The sequence below is a fragment of the Taeniopygia guttata genome, chromosome 20 (assembly GCF_048771995.1).
Source record: "Taeniopygia guttata chromosome 20, bTaeGut7.mat, whole genome shotgun sequence".
In the NCBI taxonomy this organism is placed as follows: Eukaryota; Metazoa; Chordata; class Aves; order Passeriformes; family Estrildidae; genus Taeniopygia; species Taeniopygia guttata.
In genome coordinates, this window is record NC_133045.1 from 9,797,329 (window position 1) to 9,817,793 (window position 20,465).

At 42.1% G+C, this 20,465-nt stretch overlaps 1 protein-coding gene across 2 annotated transcripts; it reads left to right on the plus strand.

Annotated features, from left to right (window-relative positions):
* The first annotated feature begins 4,831 nt into the window (after positions 1-4,831).
* Positions 4,832-19,724, plus strand: YTHDF1 (YTH N6-methyladenosine RNA binding protein F1). Of its 2 annotated transcripts, XM_030288454.4 has the most exons (5): positions 4,832-5,233; positions 5,622-5,646; positions 7,116-7,195; positions 11,033-12,559; positions 18,212-19,724. In XM_030288454.4, exons 1-5 carry the CDS (start codon positions 5,207-5,209, stop codon positions 18,236-18,238), a joined length of 1,686 nt encoding a protein of 561 aa, XP_030144314.3. In that variant the 5' UTR covers positions 4,832-5,206; the 3' UTR covers positions 18,239-19,724. The 2 variants fall into 2 exon arrangements, with proteins under 2 accessions (XP_030144314.3, XP_030144313.3); XM_030288453.4 differs by lacking the exon at positions 18,212-19,724 and having other exon boundaries at positions 11,033-12,749.
* The last annotated feature ends 741 nt before the right edge of the window (positions 19,725-20,465 follow it).

The following is a 20,465-nucleotide window of genomic DNA, read 5'->3' on the forward strand; positions in this document are numbered from 1 at the left end:
TACATATGAAAAGGAAAACCTGCAAAGCACAGCAGATACTCAAAAAATCAGTAGAGGAACAGGCCTTAAAATCTAAAAAACTTCATGGTTTCAGTGTCCAGCCTATTATAAAAAATATTTCTGCTATTGAAGAGTGGGTTGGCCACTGTTCACTTCTTTTTCAAAGGGAAGTGTTTGTAGAAAATAGCTTCTATTTTATTTTTCTAAATGTCTTTTGGAGCTGAAAAATATGAGTTTCTTTTTCAAGGATTACTTTTTCTCTTTATTCAGTTTTCTAGCCCTTCTTGCCCCTGACAGTGGACCAAATAATCATGAGGGGAAAAAAAAAAAAAAAAAAAAGAAATGTAGAGTAACCCCAAACCCTATCCATTATTTGTTGTGGGTTTTTTTTGTTTCCCATAACATTCTGAATAGTTGAAAAAAAATCTGTAAAAATTCACTGCTGCTGCAAATTGAACGAACTATTTTCAGTTTTCAGCAGATCAACAATCCAGTGATCCAAAGAGCATGCAGAGTGCTCAGAGGTCTGAGCAGCAGCACAACGATTGAGAATGCAAATTAAAATTTGAGGAGGAAAACTGTAGTGCTAAGTACATTCCCACTGTGAGTATGGAAAATATAAATTATATTCTCTTGCTTTTTTCCTTCCCAAGTAGCATCTGGTAGGTTTCTCCATAGATGAATCGCACCTTTTCCTCTCCCTCTGGCTGACCTTGATCATTTCCCAATTCCTTCTGATTCTGACATGCAGGAGCCTCACATTTGGGCTCTATTCCCTTCACCTGCTTCAAGCCAGGAGGTAGAGAAGCAGAACTGGAGCCTGGTGTAGACTGAGTGGCATTGCAACTCCAAATTATTCATTTATAAATCTTAACAGCTCAGAAGAGATTCTTGCCCACTTGTGGCCACAGTTCCACAGTTCAGCCATTGAATTACCTGTAAAGAAAAATTTATCAGGCATTGTTGTGATTCTAATGGAGCTCATCCTACTTTATAATTGGCAGAAAATCAGCCATCAAGAATCACAGAACATCTGATTTTCCAATTAAATCCTGCTATAGTTTGGACTGTGTTTTTATTGCAGAGAATGTGCCTGGCTGCCTGAATATTGCTTGGGCAACAGGCAGAAAGATCTATTCTTGAGCTATTCACATTACAATTATCTGCTTTTCTCCATGCAAATTGGCTTGGAATGAATTTATTTTGTCCCTGTATCAATAATCAATAGCAAGACTGAAAGATGAGGAAGAAAAACAACAAAGCAACCTGAAGTCACTGCAAAGAGATGAAGGGGAAAAATGCACAACAAAGAAACCAAAGACAGACTGACCTTACAATTTCATAGAAACCCCACCACAGCAGCAAGAAGGAGTTGCCAAGAGGGAGACGGGGAGAATCCCTGTGCTCAGTCATTGCTCCACTGAGCTCCTTGCCACAGCTTTCCAAGGAATTTGTCTTGCAGGAACAGCATGTGTGATGCTGATGTCAGATGGGATCTGTTCACAGGCCGCACTCTTTGCATATGATTTCCCTCCTCATGTTTTCACAAACAATGTGTCAGTGACATGAGAAACAGGAGAGGAGAACAGATACAATTTCTCTGTGTGTCTGCTTTTATTTTTCACCCTAAAATGATGGAAGTGAATGCTGCTGGATCCTTGATTTGGGAACATTCCACAGGGGTGTAGGGTGCAGGAGGGAGATGATTCCATTATGGCAATATTTGATTTTCTTCCGTACTCATAACAGAGAGGGCTGCATAAAATTCCTGTAAAACCTGAATTAAAAACTAATAATAAAAACACCAACACAAATATGCTGTAGTTTACACATGAACTCTTCTGAGTGTGTTAGCAAAGGAAGAAAAAGGTAAGTACAACTTTTTCTTAAACTAGAAGAACACATTTCATTCAACTAAGAGAGAACCAAACCCCATGTTTCCCCCTGGGTTACTTGTTACACTCCAAGAGTATCCTAAGTTATATAATATATATAAAAATATGAATATTGCTTTATCCATATCCTTCAACTGAGACTTTTCATCTTACTGGTTTTATCTCTAAAAGACTACGCACTTCTCAATGGATAGACAAGATCATTCTTAGCATAACCAGGAAGAAAGAAAAAATTTTCAAGTGCAACAGAAAAAAAAATATTCCCACAAAGACTTAGATGTGTGCATGCATGTAAGTATGTGATATGCTGCCGTTGGGTCTAACCTAACACGTACAGCCTAAGAGCCCCCCGTGCGTTGGGATGCTGAAGCAGAGAGAGCTCTAACATTCTGCCCACATGCTCTCCTGGCAAGGATGATTCATAGTCACATCGTTTCTATATCGAGATGTGAACATACACAATCACATGGACTTCGGAGCAGTGCCCATCACCCAGGCACCCAGCCTTTCCCTTCTCCTTCTGCACACATGCTCCTCTCTCCAGCCATGCTGATCACTTTTTTTTGTCCTGTTTCTTGAAGCTCTGCTCCTTGGACAGACTTTCCAGCTCGCTCGGGGAGTGCCCACAGAAGGGATTTACTGATTTGCTCCATAATTACACCAAAGGCAAACAGAATTGGAACAGGCCAGCTTGGACAGGGCTTGGAGCAACCTGGTCGAGTAGGAGCGGTCCCTGCCCACAGCAGGGATTGGAACAAGATGATCTCTGAGGTGTCTACCAATCCAAACCAGTCTGGGAAAATTAGTGTTTTCTAGGAAAATACTAATTATTACTTCCTACCCAAGTCAAACAGAGAAGACAAAGCATGTCCAGGTGCTGAGGATTAAAGCAGCACTCTTTCTTCTTTATCATTGGGTGTCTGATCAGAGAAAGGACAAAAGTGCACTCTTCATTTCAGATATTTTATTAGAATAGTAAGTACAAACTCAAACCCACAGTTTTCAAACGTGAACACAGAGAAGACTCGGGTTTTAACTGCGTCTAAAGGAAAGCATGATTGTGTTCTTCAGTGTATTCTACAAGGACCAAAATCTGCCAGTTTTACCCCAAAAATTAAGCATGGAGATATTACAAGACTTTGTAACTAGCGGGACTTAGACATTGACCCCACAGAAATCAACATAAACTGGGCTAAGGGGCCCAAATTCCACCCAGGTTCTGCAAAACCTGGAAGAGGAAAAAAATAATTAATCTGATAAAAACCCGTATTGAGGGTGGCTGCTGCCAGTGGTCAGACCAGCTGTGTGAAGCAAAGTGGGGCTCCCAAACCTCTTGGGTGAACCAGAACAGGCTCCCCAGGAAAGTGATCAGGCACCGAGCCTGATGGAGCTCAAGGAGCTTTGGACAAGGTGGGATTGCTGGGGGTGTCCTGTGCCAGGACAGGAATTGGGCTTTGATCCTCAACAGTCGTAAGCTGCACTTGGGTATCAGGAGGAATTTCTTCACAGAAAGAGTGATGAGACATTGGAATGTGTGGCCCCAGGGAGGTGTGTGGCTGTGGCACTCAGTGCCCTGATGTAGCTGACCAGGGGCACTGGGTATAGGGTGGACTTGATGGTCTCAGAGGTCTTTTCCAACCTAAGTCATTTGGTGATCCTGGGTCCATTCCAGCTCAGGAAGCTCAGTGATTCTGTCTCAGTGATCCTGTGAACCTGCACAGCTGAGCCTGTGGGCAAAGAGTCCCCTCAAAGACTGAGGGAGGAACAGAATCAGAGAATCTTCTGAGTTGGAAGAGACACACAAGGATCGAGTCCAGTCCTGGCCCTGCACAGGACGCCCAAGAATCCTCCATGTGCTGTTGTCTACATGTATCTTGAGCAATCAGGCTCAGTGCTGTGACATCCCTGGGGAGCCCGTTCCAGTGCCCGACCATCCTCTGGGCGAAGAACCCTTTCCTCCCAAGGAAGTGGTGCACAGCCTGAGCCGTGCCCTCAGCCTGCCGCTCCCAGGCTGGGCAGCCCGAGTGCCCAGTGAGGGCGGTGGGGCAGAGCCATGTCTGCCATGCGCCACCTCCCTCCCTCCCTCCCGTGCATAATATCACACGGCCTGGCTTCATATAGCATGGCCGACCATAATACAGCATGGCCTAGCTTTGTATCACATGCCCTGGCCCCATAGAGCACGGCCCAGCCTCATATAACTTTGCCTACAGTAATATCACATGGCCCAGCCCCATATGGGATGGCCCAGCCCCATATCACATATCCCAGCCCATATCCCATGTCCCAGCCCCATATCCCAGCCTCATACCCCATGTCCCGACCCCATATCCCATATCCCAGCTCCATATCGCATATCCCAGCCCCATATTCTATGTCCCAGCCCCATATCGCATAACCCAGCCCCATACCCCATGTCCCAGCCCCATACCCCATGTCCCAGCCCCATACCCCATAATCCAGCCCCATATCCCATATCCCAGCCCCATATCCCATATCCCAGCCCCATACCCCATGTCCCATGTCCCAGCCCCATACCCCACATCCCACCCCCATGTCCCAGCCCCACGTCCCAGCCCCATATCCTAGCCCCATGTCCCAGCCCCATACCCCACGTCCCAGCCCCATGCCCCATATCCCAGCCCCATGTCCCATGTCCCAGCCCCATGTCCCAGCCCCACACCCCATGTCCCAGCCCCACACCCCATGTCCCAGCCCCATATCCCAGCCCCGTACCCCACATCCCAGCCCCGTACCCCACATCCCAGCCCCATATCCCACATCCCAGCCCCACACCTCCCCGCCCGTCCCCCGCTCTCCCCGCGCTCAGCCGCTCCGCGCTGCCGCGCACGCGCAGAGGCGCCGCCGCCCCTCGCGCCTTTCCCCCCCGCCGCCCGCCCCGTGCGCTCCCGGCGCTCCCCGCGCGCGCTCGCCGCTGACGTCACCGCAGCCCGGCGCCCGCCGCCATTGGAGTCGGCGGCCGCCGCTGCCCCGCTCGCTGCGGCCCCAGGCCCGGCCCGCGGGCATGTGAGACACCGGGCCGGCACCGCCACCGGCACCGGCACGGCTGAGCCGCGCCGCGCCTCTGCTGCCCGCACCGCCGCCCGCTGAGGAGGCGCCCCGAGCAGGCGCCAGGCGGCCCCTTTCCCTCCCCCTCGGCCCCGGCCCCTTCCCCGCCCGGCCGCCGCCTGAGGGGAGCGGAGGCGCCGCCGCCGCCCCTCCGCCAGGCCCCGGAGCTCCGCGCCGCGCCCAGCGGCCCTGCCTCGTCCCCCGGCGCTCTCTGCTGAACCACGGGGCCCTGTGCATGAATTATGTCTGCCACAAGCGTTGACCCTCAGGTGAGCGAGTGGCGAGACGGCCCGGGGGCGGGGGGGGGCTCCCGGGCCTGCGGCTGCAGGCCCCGCCAGGCGTTTCTTTTCCCCCTCGGCTGCTTTAGAGCTCCATCGTTCTCCGTAACTTCCCCCGTGGGCTCAGCGCGCTCCCGCCTCCTCCCCGGAGCCATTTCTCAGCAAGGCCGGGGCTGAGGGATACGTGGAACACGCTGCTCCAGCCATGCTCCAAACAAACCTTGAGATGCTGCTGGCCATTTTTATAAGTCTCTTTCTTCCCCGTCCTCGTAAGCTGTGTGGTTTGCAGTATCTGTGACAATATAAGCGTTTTTTCTAAAATTAACTTTTTTATTTCCTTTTTTTTTTTTTTCCGTAATCACGTGCTGTGGCTTCCCAGAGACCGAAAGGACAGGATAATAAAGGTGAGGAATCGTGCTGTGATCTGGTCGCTTAAATTGTTACTGTAAGAGATCAATTACACAGGTACCTGTAGGTGAGCAGAAATGTATCGCTTTTACTCTGCATGGAAAACATCTGGGAATGAGGAAACGTGTGCTTTGTTTCGAAAATAACATGATTGCCATTCATCCGAGCTTGCCTGCATCCCACTTACTGCTGCTGGGTTTGCAGTGGGAAGGACTGTGTTGGTACTAAATAATTCTCGTTTAAGATGAAGCAAGTTGCTACATAAAGTCACAAGGATATCTCTGGACAATACATGTATTTTTGCCTACTTTTGCGTGCTCTGTGAGTGCAGTTGTGTTGCTGCTCTGCTGTTGGCTGAGATACTTACTTAAGTCCATAAACTTAATAATCTGGGGAACTTGAAAGGTGGTTAATTTCTGATGAGATAATAAGTATTTTTATAACTATTCTGCTTCAATTGAAATTAAACTTAGTAACAAGTCATCTGAGAAATACCTTCATTCTTATTGTGATTGCTGACAAATATGTAACTGTTAAGACTTAGAAAGTAGTAATATCCAACCAATAAATGCTTTTTCATACATCTTAACCTGCCTTGAGAATCCAGCTCCTTCTAGTTAAACAAACACATCTCCCTGTGTTTGTAAACACTCTTTTACCTCTACTCCCCTTGACAAACTTTGCAGAAATACTCTGCTAAATTCCCAAACTTGTTTGCTAAGCACTTTATTTGGTGTACTATTATATTTAGTTCAGCTGTTCTGTGAAATAGGTAAATATAGCAACTACCACACCGTGTATTTGACCTTCTTTTTTCAAATTTAAAGCAAACAGGAAATTATTTGAAGGGACCTGGTAGCTGATTTGGGTTTGTATATCATTCAGTAATGGGTTTCACATGTTTGTCACACAGTCTTTTATGCTGAAGTAGGACTTTATGGCAGATATAGATTTTTTTTACAGATGAGAATGTTGAAACTTAAGTTTTCCTGAAAATATCAGGATACCAAAGCTCTTAGCAGTCTTCATTTCATAGTACAATGTAACCTCACCTCATCTTATTTTAGCCAGTTTAAGCAGAGACTAACACACGCTGGGAGAACTGTGAGTTTGTGTGTTCTAATTATGGGCCAGAACAATAGATGTTGTTTCTCAATCCTTTTTCACAAAATTGTTCTCAATAATGATTTTTTTGTTGGGAGTTAATTCACATGAGTTGTTTACTCACCCTCAGCTGTAGAATTTTTTATTACTAATTTTTTTTAATTTACTCAAACTTTGTTCTGTAAACAGTTATATAAAGAGAAACAATCTGGGGGGTGGGAAGTGTCATCCGTTGGTCTTTTTATGAGTCTTTCTGGCTTGCAGAAGAAGTATGGCTTTTCCTAAAGTAGCATAGGGTGGAGCATCACTCCTGCAATGCTGCTGCTGCTGTTCTAATGTGCTGTAACCCCTTTTTTTGTAGTACAAAATGGTTCGTTACATCAGAAGGACACAGTTCATGACAACGATTTTGAACCTTACCTTTCTGGGCAGTCAAATCAGGTTAGTGCCTTTTTAACTTAGTTTTTTATTTTTTTTTTATTCCTTAGGCATGCTGTTGGCACTCCATTCATAGGATTGTGTGGAGGGGGCAAATGCCTTAAATAGAAATGGAAAAAGAAATGACAGCATATTGTGTTACTTGGTGATACAAACAGCATTTGTGTTCCCAAAGCTAATATTACTCTGCATTTCCAGATGGCCACAAGTGAAAATGAAGTTGATTCTCTAAAGAGCTGGAGCTGATTCCTTCTCCCCTTGCAGGTTATTGGTGTGGCTGGACTGGGACAGCCTGATCTTACAGCTCCTTGATAGGCCAGTTGCTTGTGGGAGTTTAAAAATTCTGCTTTTGGGCTCTCCTGATTTCTATTATTTATATAATTATAGAAATTAATGTAGTTGAGATTTGGGTTGGATGCTCTCTAGGTACTTTGTAGAGTTGTCCCATTTTCTACACTTCAGCAAATGTTGTTCTTCCATGTTCTCTGATACATTTTAAGAATTAAAGATGTGTTACTTAAAAGTAAGGAACTGTAATGTAAACTCTCATTATGATGTACATTAAATCAACATCCATGACTAAAATACTATTATAATTGAAAGTATTCTCTGAAGTAATTCTTGACTTCACATTCAAATCTTTAAAGGGAACAAAATTTATAGGAACTGGAGCAGGAAAAGGTTTTCATTCACAAGTATGAAACACAATTTCAGAGATAAACATTTAGCAGAGGTAAATGATGGGATGGCGAAGTGTTATGTTTTAAAAAGGGAAATTTATAATTCAGCCTGAAGCTGTCAGATGCCAGTGTTAATATTGATGACATCACTGAGCTTGCTTGCAGCATAGACATGTTCTCCAGACTTAAAATAATTTAATGTGAGGCATTCCTTCTTTTGGAGTTAACCTACTGTGGAAGGTAGAAAAGCCTTTGTGGGGAAAAAAGGAAGCAAAATCTTAATTTTTAATTAGAATTAATTATAAATGAAATTGAGGTTTTCGCCTCCCCCTGATTTTTTAAAAAATTGTGCTTTGTCACATTTATATGTAATTTTTAATGACTTTAAACTGTGAAATATACTGAATGTTCACATATCAAAAATAGACCCATCTATTACAGTTTTATTCTGGGAAATTTGTCTTTGCTGTCAACAAGCCAAAATATTAGGATTAAATAGAAAAATCACTATGGCTGTTAGAATTCACATAATTATAATAAAAGTTCTGTTTATGGAAGTGTAGCTCCATTGACCAATTTATTTATGCTGCAGTGAAAAAATTGGCATGGCACAACAAACAATTGTGTAGGTCCTCTTACAATTTTAAGTGGAAAGTGACAGTAGCATTAATTAGGACTGTGAGATTTTGTTCAGAAGACAACCATGTTGCTGAACAAAGCCTTATTATCCAGTTATCCAGTCAGATTTATTCAGCCCTTGAAAATTACTGTAAAGTACAGATAACTTAAGAAAAAAAGATCTGAAGCCAACTTGATATTTAAAATAAACTTAAGAAATTAAAGCCCCAGCTGACACAATAATATATTTAACATCAAAAATCAAATGTAGGTGAGTAATATTATGTTAAAAGTACTTTTAAGAGTAGAGGGAACTGAATCAAGTAGAGTCTTCATCTACAGATTTACACTCAGCAAGAGCATCCTCCTGTGAAGTCAGTGAGAACCAAGAGATTCTTCCTATGGAACAGGGAATCACCAGCAAGGAGCATTTTTGGGGGGAAAGGAGATTGTTTACTTATTAACAGAATGGTTGAGTTGGATTTGTTTTGGGGTTTTTAATAAAAAAGATACAGAAAAGTGCAGAAAGGTCAAGGATACTGAAATAGATGTTCTGCTGTTGAAGGGAAGAACTTCTGTCAGGGTTTATTTTACACACTCTGGCATAAAGCCAGTTAAAATAGATTGAATGTTTGGTAAGGATGGCTGCTGCAACTTTCCTTCAATCTTGTTAGAATCCTTGTGGAGACTTTACAGGCTGTGTGAAGAGATGACAGCTGCAGGAATTGTCTAAAATTCTTTAGCCTAAATATTTCTGAGACAAAACACTTGCTTTTCTAGGCTTACTCTTTTTGGTCTTAAATTCTAAACTTGTAGAATTTATGAGCATAAGTATCTTGAGAACTACTTATATCTTCTCCCGTTCATCTGCATTTGTTTTTTTTTTTTTCCTTAAATTAACACTTTAAAATATAACATTCAGTTAAAGTCTTTCAGAAAAATGTGTTTTTATACTAAATATTGATTACATTAGCTTGGGAGGCTCAGAAAACTCAGTGTATTTTAGAGGATCATCTCATAGGAAGGTGATTTCTGTACCTCTTGTTAGTGATAGAATTTGTGTGTAAATAAAGGGAGCTTGAACAGTGGCAGAGATCATTTCTTTTGAATCAATAACATTGGATTTAGGCTCTTTCAATCTCTGAAGTGTTTGCAGTACTGTATGGAACTCTTGGAGGCATATTGTGGTATCATTCTGTGAATGAAACATAAGGCTATTACTCTGAATTACTCTGGCTTTGGGGTGTCATGGAAAAGAGGTCATTGAAAAATGAGCAGTCAAAATGTTTCTGTATCAATTGGATATTAGACTTAATCTTCAGCAAGGAGAGATTTTACCTTTTTTTTAAGAAAGCTAAGAAATAATCAGATTTTTGGAAAAATGCCTGAAGTTCTGGTGCTGTTTTCCTAATTTTGCAGCTGGATTTTTCTTTTCAAGTTTGAAATTTAGCAGTTTGAAAGAAGAGTTTCTCTTCTTAAAATAGTCTTTATGAGTAAGGAAAGACGAGCTACTGTTTGACTCATTAACAGGAGATGTTGACCTTCCCACCCCCTCTGGTAATTATGGTTGGAGTGTCACTTTGGAAGGTCTCCAATATATGTGCTTCAAGTTGATTTGAAGAGGAATAAAACCCACTTTAGAACATCCTGGCTTTGTTCTTTTACATTGCTGAATGTAAAAATCATATGGAATGCTTCAAAATCAGGTGCCAGCCAAGTGTTAGTGAGAGGAAAAGCTTTTCAGCTTGGTCTAAGAAACAGTTGAAGGGGAGGAATTTTCAGAGGGTGTGTAAATGTTTGGTCTCTTATTCCATGAGTGGGAGAGATGTCCTGTTTGGAAGGACAGTCAGGAACACTCCTGCACAGTTGTAACTTTACTACTGAGGGAAGAAAAGACTTAGGCAAAAGGCTGGAAAGGGTCTTTCTCCAAGAGGTTGCATGGCCTGTGCCATGTGCCCTCTGGGCATGGATTTGTCTCTGGTGCACCAGGCCCTGTAATGTCAGTTTGTATCTCTTACCTGTGGCAAACTTGGCATGTGTGAGTCAGAAGTAGCCTGTGTATGTTCTACTGCTTGAGGTGTGGGTTTTTTGTTGGAGACTATTTGCCCCTCAAAACAACTCCATAATGAGGATTGTAACAGTATGTTACATGTATTGTCATATTAAGGTGATTTAATCTAAAGCTTCTTCCATGCAGCAATCTAGAATTGCTAAATATCCTTAGTTCTGTGAGCTATAAAATACAGTTAGATATGTTCCTTGCAATAATTTGGGGTATTGGCTAGTAAATATCCTTAGTAGTGTAAGTGAGATTACATGGTTGCAACATCTCAAGTACTAACCTCAAGGTGAGCCCCTAGTCCTGGGGTATTATAAATGCCCAGCTACTTCATTTTAGCCTTGAATCCTTCTTGGAATGTGAACTAAGGTCTGTCATTAGAAATTACATTACCTTGTCTCTAGTGTTCTTTTCTGTTTGGTGTTGTGGCTGTTTATAAATGAAGGGTGTATTTATCTGGTGACTGTTTTTTCTCTTTAACAGAACAGTAGCTATCCATCAATGACTGATCCTTATCTGTCCAGTTATTATCCACCATCTATTGGGTTCCCCTATTCTCTCAGTGAAGCACCATGGTCTACAGGAGGAGATCCTCCTATCCCTTATCTCACCACCTATGGACAGCTCAGTAATGGGGATCATCATTTTATGCACGATGCCGTTTTTGGACAGCCTGGGGGTCTGGGAAATAATATCTATCAACACCGGTTTAACTTTTTCCCTGAAAATCCTGCCTTCTCAGCTTGGGGAACAAGCGGATCCCAAGGACAGCAGACACAAAGCTCAGCATATGGGAGCAGTTACAGCTACCCACCCAGTTCTCTGGGGGGTACCATTGTGGATGGACAAACAGGATTTCATAATGATACATTAAATAAAGCTCCTGGAATGAACAGTATTGAACAGGGAATGGTTGGACTTAAGATTGGTGGAGATGTTACGACTTCTGCAGTGAAAACAGTAGGTTCTGTTGTTAACAGTGCCGGGATGACAGGCGCCCTCTCTGGGAATGGTGGATCTAATGTAAACTTGCCAGTATCTAAACCAACCTCTTGGGCTGCTATTGCCAGCAAGCCTGCAAAACCACAGCCTAAAATGAAAACAAAAACTGGACCTGTAATCGGAGGAGCGTTGCCTCCTCCCCCTATAAAGCATAATATGGACATAGGTACTTGGGACAATAAGGGTCCTGTGGCAAAAGTTCCTGCCCCCCAACAGATACCTTCTCCTCAGTCTGTTCCACAGCCACAGCAACCAATTGTTCAGCCTGTTCCAGCTCAGCCTCCTCCATTGACTCAACCACAGTATCAGACCCCTCAGCAGCCACCCCAGAACCGCTGGGTAGCTCCTCGCAACAGAAATGCAGCTTTTGGCCAAAGCGGAGGAACTGGGAACGACACCAACTCAGCTGGCAGCACCCAGCCCAACCCCGTTCCGAGCGGTGAGTCCCATCCCGTCCTTGAAAAACTGAAAGCTGCTCACAGCTATAACCCTAAAGATTTCGAATGGAACCTTAAAAATGGACGTGTGTTCATAATAAAGAGCTATTCCGAGGATGATATTCATCGTTCCATTAAGTATTCTATTTGGTGTAGTACGGAACACGGCAACAAACGCCTGGACAGCGCTTTTCGCTCCATGAACAGCAAGGGCCCGGTGTACTTGCTGTTCAGTGTCAATGGCAGTGGACACTTCTGTGGAGTAGCAGAGATGAAATCACCTGTGGACTATGGCACCAGTGCAGGTGTCTGGTCTCAGGACAAGTGGAAGGGGAAATTTGATGTCAAGTGGATCTTTGTGAAGGATGTGCCCAACAACCAACTGAGACACATCAGGCTGGAGAACAATGACAACAAACCTGTTACAAACTCCCGTGATACACAGGAGGTGCCCTTAGAAAAAGCAAAACAAGTGCTTAAAATTATTGCTACTTACAAGCACACGACCTCCATCTTTGATGACTTTTCTCATTATGAAAAGCGCCAGGAAGAGGAGGAGGTGGTGCGGAAGGTAAACTTATTAAAAAATTTATTTTATACACAGATATGGGGAAAATGATATGTGAAGGCTGCTATGGTGGAAAAATGTAAGTAGGAATTCAGAATGTTTTTAATACAGCTCAACTTGATGGTTTCTTGTGTGTTTAACGACACAAATCTGATGCATATTTCTTTGTGAAAGTTTCACAAGTCAATGAGTTTTCAAAGCAGAAAGCTAAGCAGTAATACAGGTATAGGACTTTATGTCTGGTTTATTGGAGTTTGATTTATTTTTTTATCTTAAAATGGTTAATAGAAAATAGTTTCTGTTTCAGAATTGGGTTCTTCCAGTGATTGTCACTTAAGTTTTTTGCCTTAAATATGAGGTGTTTAAACACTGTTTGACTGGAACTGGGCTATCAAAATTGATACCTGTATTGGTATTTCAAATTTGTATATCACCTTTAAGAATAAGAAACCTGATTTTGTTTATTCAGTTTATCTCTCTGGAAAAGAAAGAGTTACATAATTTTGCTGGAACAGTGCTAGAAAGAGTGCATTTATGCTGCTGAAGTCACATGTATTATTTGGATAAATAAAGGTTTTCAGTTCCCAGGTTTAATCTGTCTACTAATTCTTGAAGTTTTGAGTGAAGATGTAGTGAGAGAAGTCTGGGCAGTATCTGGGAGAGTGTAGTAAAACTTTCCATACACTTTCATGGCTCTAAGTCTGTCACAAGGGATCTCTGTCCCTCTCGTCCCACGACCTCAGTTTCAAGAATGCCTTTCTCTAATTAGGCAGTCTAGAAGTAATAACCTGACAAAATAATAGGTGTCAGGATGTGTACTTGCAACTGAAGTAACTCTTGAATTTGCTTGGTGTTGATAGTGTTCCTAGACCTTTTCTGTATAGCATTGCAAATACAGCATTTGTTTGACAGGCTGGCTTAGTTTAGGGTAGCTCACACTTGTTTTAAGATGTTTTTAAAGCAAAGACTTAATGCATGCTCCTGCAGCTTAAATTTTAAAATTGCCATTTTCAAGTTTTTGTTGCCATTTAAAAGTGTAGATAAAATTACTTTAAACTGCCTTCATAGATTGTACCATTAAATTGCATGAGAAAAGGAGCTCAGTGTCTTTAAAACTTTGTGGCTGAACTTTTCCTGTCCATGATAGATGTGCATAGCTGACCTCAGCACAGCAGGGAAGGACAGCTTAAAATTGCAAGTTTTTCTTGTGTACTCCCTGTGGGGTTCCACAAGGTAAAGCCTAAAGGGCTTTACTTGAACGCTTCATTTCTTCGGTAGATAATTAGCGATTCAGTATTTAATGTGGCCTGTATCTTGGAGAGGTGTTCCCTTATGTAGGAGAGAGTCCTGACAAAGTGAGGCAGCCTGGGTTCCTCTGCCCAGTGTTTGTGGTGCAGCGGGGTGTGATTGGTTTGGGTTTTGCATTCTGTCTCCTTGTGCTCTGCTGCCAAGGCTGGAGGGGAGAGCTGTGGGTGTTTAAGTGAGAGCACAGGGTAAGTGATAACAGATCTGCTCCTGCACAGATAACTCCCTGGCCGCAGCAAGATCCCAGTGGTGGCGCAAACAGCAGAATTCTGTGCTTTGTGGGATCTCAGAGGGCTGATGTTTGACTCTTGAGCTGATCTCATTTTGGGTTGATTGAATAAACACAAGTCATTCCCACTGTCTGCACAAAAATGTTATCCAGGTCACTGCTTCATTTTTAACAGGATCTATTTTTTCAAAATAATGCATTTCCCTTCCTCATTTAAAACAGAGGCTCTGGCTTGTATTACACATTCACAAAATAAACTATGAAGTCTAATTTAATATTTCTTAGATTCCCCTGAATAGCTTAGAAAATGGGACGCCCAAGTACACTGATAAAGATAATAGTGCTAGAGAGCTAAAGCAGAGCAGCAATGAAGGAGTGAGATGCTGCTTGTCAGGTTGCACTCTATAAAACTTGATTGGAAAGTCACTATTTTTTCCCCTTCATTGATAAAATGAATTTTAGAAGTCCAGCTGATTACTAGAAGAGTGTGTTTTTTTACAGGGTATACACACACCTAAAGACTGTTGAAGTTCATTCTGTTACCAAAGTTAATTTTCCTATGACAGTTAGTTTTGAAGACTCTTACTGCCAGTTAAAGTATCTTATGACCTAATTGACATTTTCAGATAGTTGTTTGTGTATGTGCCATCTTAATTGGTTTTCAGATTGCTGGGTTTAACTCTTGTTTAGCTGTAAAATCATTGAAATTTCGTGCTTCCATTTCACTGCTGTTGTGATTACAAAGGAACACGATTCTTAAAAAGCTTTACATGGGGAGCTTAAATGATACAATTTCATTTATACACAAATATTTAGTAGAGAATATAAATGTAATCAGTGCAGGGCAAGTCACTGGCATTTCAGCTCTTTAGATGGTTCCAGTGTGTTGCTAACCAGCATTTCCATGGGTGCTGTGTGCAGAGCCAGCTCCAGCTTGTGCTGCTGAGTTTAACTGATGTAGGAGCCTCAGTGTCAGTGCCAAATCATCCAGTGAGGCTTTGGCAGGTGCAATGCTGGATGAAATTCTTCCAAGTGCCAAAGATTCATCACTTTGCAGCATTGCTGAAAGAGGGTATCCCTCCACAATTGAGAGAGGATTTGGTCATGCTGGGATATAAGTCCAGCTTTTGATTTGCCACACTGGAATACTTAAACCCAGTCTGGTGACCCAGAACCTGGGAGAGGATTGGGGTTTGGAATGAAATAGCAAAACAGTGAGTAGCATGAATTCTCACCTGACCCTCACAGCCTTTTTCAGTCAGTTCCAGAGATAATACAGTGCCCACAGAGAGCTGCTTCTGTAATCAAAGCTCATGCTCTGAAAACTGTAAAAAAGTTATGATGTGAGAGAGAGCTTCTTTTAAACAAGAAAATAGAGTATAATGTGGCATTAGTTATTAATATTTTCTAAAAGCATGCCATCAGAGCCCTAACAAAGTTGTCTTCCAAAGTTTAAAAGCAACCTTGTTGCAGATCTTGGTACTTTACAGGTGACAGATGAGCTGTCAGCAGCTCCTGTTCCTGGATCTGTACCAAAACAGATGGTCCCAGTTGCTGTACTGGGCTGCTGCTGTCAGCTCTGAGCCAGGCAAGGCACTCAGCTCTCTCTACACCTTGCTGTTGTGTTGGCAGAGCTGCACAGTCTCAGAAAGCTCCTGAATCACCAAGATTACCAGTTCTGCTTCAGGTGATTAAATACTGAAAAGTGTTGGCTGGTGGATATTGGTACTTGGAAATACTCATTTTCTCCTAGCACTGGGTGATGCCTTTCAGTGATGATGTTGCTGTGAACACAATCACAGAACTTAAAAGGATGGAATATTGTCCTTCCTCCAAAGCTCTAGTTAAAAAACATGTTTTAAGATTAATGCCGTGTTCCTGAGATAAAGAAAACATTTCTGGTTTTGTGTTTGAAGATGAATGCTTTGATCCCACTCACTTTAACCAAGTTTAGTAGGAAAGTTGAAGCTACTTTAGCCTGAGGTGAAGAGAACAGAAGTTTGACAGGGATGAGTGTCTCCAAGGTGGAAATCTCTGCAAGTTTTGTGGAAACCTATTTTCCCTGTGTCTGAAGACCATACAGAGTAGTGTCCTGAAGGAGAAGTGTGCAGCTGGAGCTCTCCTGTGAGATATCAAGAGTATTTCCCTGGACAAGAGAAGGTGAAGGCTCCGGATCTTCAGAACCAGAATGAGCACAGCTTTGTTAGCTGCTTACAAAACTGTTTGTTCTTGCTTGCAGTAGTGCTAAGTAGCAGTAAGGAAGAGAATTTGAGAGTTAGAGCTTCTAAAAAGCAGCCATGCTCGAGAACACGAAGAATTGTTGCACCAGTTTATGTGTTTTCAGACATTTGTAAAGAGGAAGACTCAGATTAGCCCCCAAGAGAGAAAGCAAAAAGCAAGGTAGGAGGAACTGCTTGGGAACTTGCTCAGTAAAGAGCACTTTTTACTGAATTACAGAGTTTGAGCTGAGTGTCTGAATGCCATGAGCACTTCAGGTGGAGGTCTCAGGTGCTAGCCTGCCTCTTTTTATGTGGGGCTAGTCCATGAGAATGGAAAGCTTCCATTTCTAAAGAAAGTGGAATTAGGGGAGTCAGTGGATGACTACACAGAAAACTAAAAATAAGTTACATAAGTTACATGAGGTAGCAGTGGGAAAGAGTGGCCTCATGAACATGGTAGGACTGTAAAGGGGATGTGCCACCTTGGAAATGGAAGCTGGAAAAGGGATGAAACAATTACTCTTTTTGGAAGCCTGAAAATGGAGTTGGTATGATTCAGTTCTAGATACTTGTAACCACCTTTTGTTTGAAATGTCAGGCAGACATAAGCTCTTTTTATTAACAACATGTAATGTTCTGATACTGTGCCATTAGGAAATAGCTTTTGCTGATAATTCATCATAGTCGAGAGGTAAAAGACATGAGGAATACAGATTTTTATAATAAATTCTATCACTTTACACAGCTTGTTTTGTTGATTTGGTAAAACAACTCTGAGATGAACTTTATGCAGAATGAGTCCACAAGACAGAATATGAAGTGTTAGTTCAGGATTTGGCTGGTGGTGGTGCTTGGGCTAGTTCACAGTTTCCTTTGGAATAGGATTTGATGCCATGTTGATTTAAGTGCACTCAAGTATTTGCATGCCAGTTCTGCACTGTAAGCAAAAATGGGAAGGCTGAGCCCTTTCTGTTCAGTGTGCAGTGGTGCCCTAGCTGGAGGATGCACAGGGCTGACACACAGCAGCCTGGTTCTGTCCTGTCATTGTATGTTCTGCACTTGTGGCGTTCCTGTTCTGAGTGCAGACGTGCCCTGTTCTGCTGGGCACTGCTCAGGTGTCTCTGGAGCCCTGTGCTGCTGCGAGAGCACAGGGTCACTGATGTGGAGCTCACCTGCAGGCAGCCCCCAGTTGTATCCCTTAGGTGACCTTTACTGGCTTCAGTATTTGTGGTTAGCAGACGCTTGGGGGAAAGGCTCAAAGACCCTCCCAGCAGCACTTTGGGACACCCTTGGGTTGGTCAGTCCAGCTGTGCTGGGTTTTATCAGACTAGGCAGAAGCACAAAGCTTTCCTTCTACCTGATACTGTTTCTGTCTCTTACCCCCAGGTATTTCTCAGTGCTTCCCAGAATTGTTGAACCAATAGGAAGAATTAGGGACAGAATTTCTTGACAGCTCAAATCCCTGCTTTTACTGAATGTGGCTAAACTCCAAAGTCATTTGAGTTCTTCAAAATGAGACCAGTTCTGTGGAGTTCACTAATCTGCCATCTGCTTTCTGCTTGTGTATTGGTTGTGCTACTACTGCAGTAGCTAAAATAATCCAGAAAGTAGAATATTGCAGATGCTGGTTCTCCTTAGGAGTGTTGATATTTCATACCTTTCTCTCTCTGTGACCTTGGTTTAAAGTGACTGCAGGTATTCATCCAGATGTTCCACCTGAGACTGCACTTAAAAACATTAACTTATCAAGTCCTTGGGTTTGTCGGGTATGAACAGTATATTTGTAAAATGTAGCAGCATTGTTTTAAGTGTGTAATTATCTGGGATCACATTAGTTCTGTTAAACTACTAAAAACTCTGCTTGTTCCTTTGACTAAAATCTTAACTTTTTTCTCTTTGCAGGAACGTCAGAATCGAAACAAACAATAAGAATAAACATAAACAGTTTGATATATATACTAGAACTGATATTAGATTCGACTATGAGAAACAAAATTAAGTATAACTGGTGCTGTATCCTGGCATCAGGACAAACTAAAGCTTTCAGTTCCAATATATCTTCTCGTGCAGGGGAAATTAAGTTGTTGCATCTTTAAGTACATTGTAGTTTATTTTTGCCCAAGTGGATCTGCATTAATTTGTATCTTTTTTCTATGTAAAATTCGGTAGAAATCATTAATAAAGGTGTGTCTTTTTATTTTTTTAAGTTGGTAAACAGTTATATTAACCTAATGTGGACCTATACATGAGCATACTAAAGTGTCAGTGCTTCCCAAAGACTTTATTTTGGCACGAATTATGTTCCTAGCCAGATATAGAGATTACGGAGAATACATGACAAATCTTCCTTTATCCTCCTCCCAATCCCTTTTTCTTCATGGCAGAAGTGAGAAATCATGCATTGATTTTTTTTTTTTGTCATTGGGAAAAAAAAAAAAAAACCTCATAAGATACTGCACTTCAGAATTTTAAAATGAAAAAAACCCCCTAAATTTCTGATCACTTTGTGCAGCTGCTCTGCCTCTTTATTTATCTGTACAATTACTCTTTTAAAACTGCTGATGCGCCATGTTGGTTTTTTCTGTCTAGTAGAAAATCAAATTGTCAGTGGAATTGTTTCTCTGGAAAATATTTCCCTTTCACATTCTGTTAACCAGTGCTTCAGTGTGCATCTGTTATTCCATATCCCGCCGAGGGTGAGCAAGACGCTTTCTCTCAGCCATAATTCTGCTTTACGGTTTTTGTAGCTTAATTAAATAATAATGTGATGCTATCGACATTGCAGGGGTTTTAAACAATGTGTTTAAACCTGTTTCAGCTTTCAGGTGTTATTAGTTAATTGCAGATCATTTTTAATCCTTCCCTTCATTACTCTCTCCCAACCCCCCCCAAATCCTAATGCCATTTAAAGTTTTTATACCAATAATGCTGAGCTTTAACGTAGGAACTAATAGTACGGATAATATGATGGATTATGCATCAGATGTTTAAAATTGACAGTGTGTTTGTCTAATTTTTTTTTCTGTTGGATGAGTAAAAAAACCTGTTTTAAGAAAATTGAATTTGCTGTCATGTTTTTGTGGAGTGAGGGGACCGTCGGAGAACCTGTCACCAACTGGAGTTCCAGTTAAGCATGGAAATGGTGCTCATGTCCGCTGCTCTAGAACACTGAATCTGCACGTGTTTATTGTAGAGGATCTTTTACTATATTAGAAAGCAAGTATCTTCTGAATACTATTTACTCCAAAAGGACCTCCAATTTAAATAAAGTTTAATCTGTATCATTTAGACTTGTATTTAGAACGTATAACTCTGTCTCTGGACTGTTACTGCCTGTAAGGAGTAATGGACAGCATCAGATTAACTTTTTCCTCTAGGAGAATACAAGCCTTAATAAACAATACATATTTAGCAAGCTTGATGTCATTTTCATTTTTTCCCTACACTCAGTTGTCTTTATTTGTTCCAATCATGCTTTTATGCTGATTCCTCAATTAAATCTTAACTTGAGAAGTGTTTTGATTAACTCAGGTGTTTGCTCTCAGCACACCTGTATGGTTTCACAGGACTCTACAGAGCACATTTAAGCTCCCATTCTTCAGAGGACCTGCATCCATGTGCAGTGGCTGTCACTTGTGCTTCCCTTTCTCCTGTACGGTGGAGAAGCTGAGGAGAGGACTGGAAGTTGTGCTGTATCCTTGAGAAGGCAGGAGCAGAGCCTTGGGTCACCAGGGTGAGAAAAGAACTTCCCAAATCCCGTAATGCCCTGACTGGTTTCGTTCCCAGCACTTGGCTGTGTTTCCTAGCTCTAACTGCAGTAATTTGCTTTGATATAATTTTTTAAACTAACTTATTGAAGCAACTGTGCATTTTATGAAGGTGTTGCCATCCAATAAAAGCACCTGCTGTTGGTTTCAGTTGTTACATCAGAACACTTCCCCTGGTGATTCTAGTATCTGGATGCTCAAGAGAAATGTTAATTACACAACTTCAGTATTTTTTTTTTCAGATCTAAACACTCTTTGCTGTGGCACACCAATAGACTTCAGGTAAATGTTTTCTAAAACAAAAAAATTAATAAATGGGAGCCTTCAGCTGAAACTGGTTTGACAGTGTTATGGGATGATGTGTTTCAGCTGTCTGGCTTTGTGGGCTA

Excerpts from the sequence above, each read along its gene's own strand:
- YTHDF1 (XM_030288453.4), top strand. The coding sequence starts at position 5,207 with ATGTCTGCCACAAGCGTTGACCCTCAG. Across the intron at positions 5,234-5,621 it reads CCACAAGCGTTGACCCTCAG|AGACCGAAAGGACAGGATAA; the intron begins GTGAGCGAGTGG and ends GTGGCTTCCCAG. Across the intron at positions 7,196-11,032 it reads TTTCTGGGCAGTCAAATCAG|AACAGTAGCTATCCATCAAT; the intron begins GTTAGTGCCTTT and ends TCTCTTTAACAG.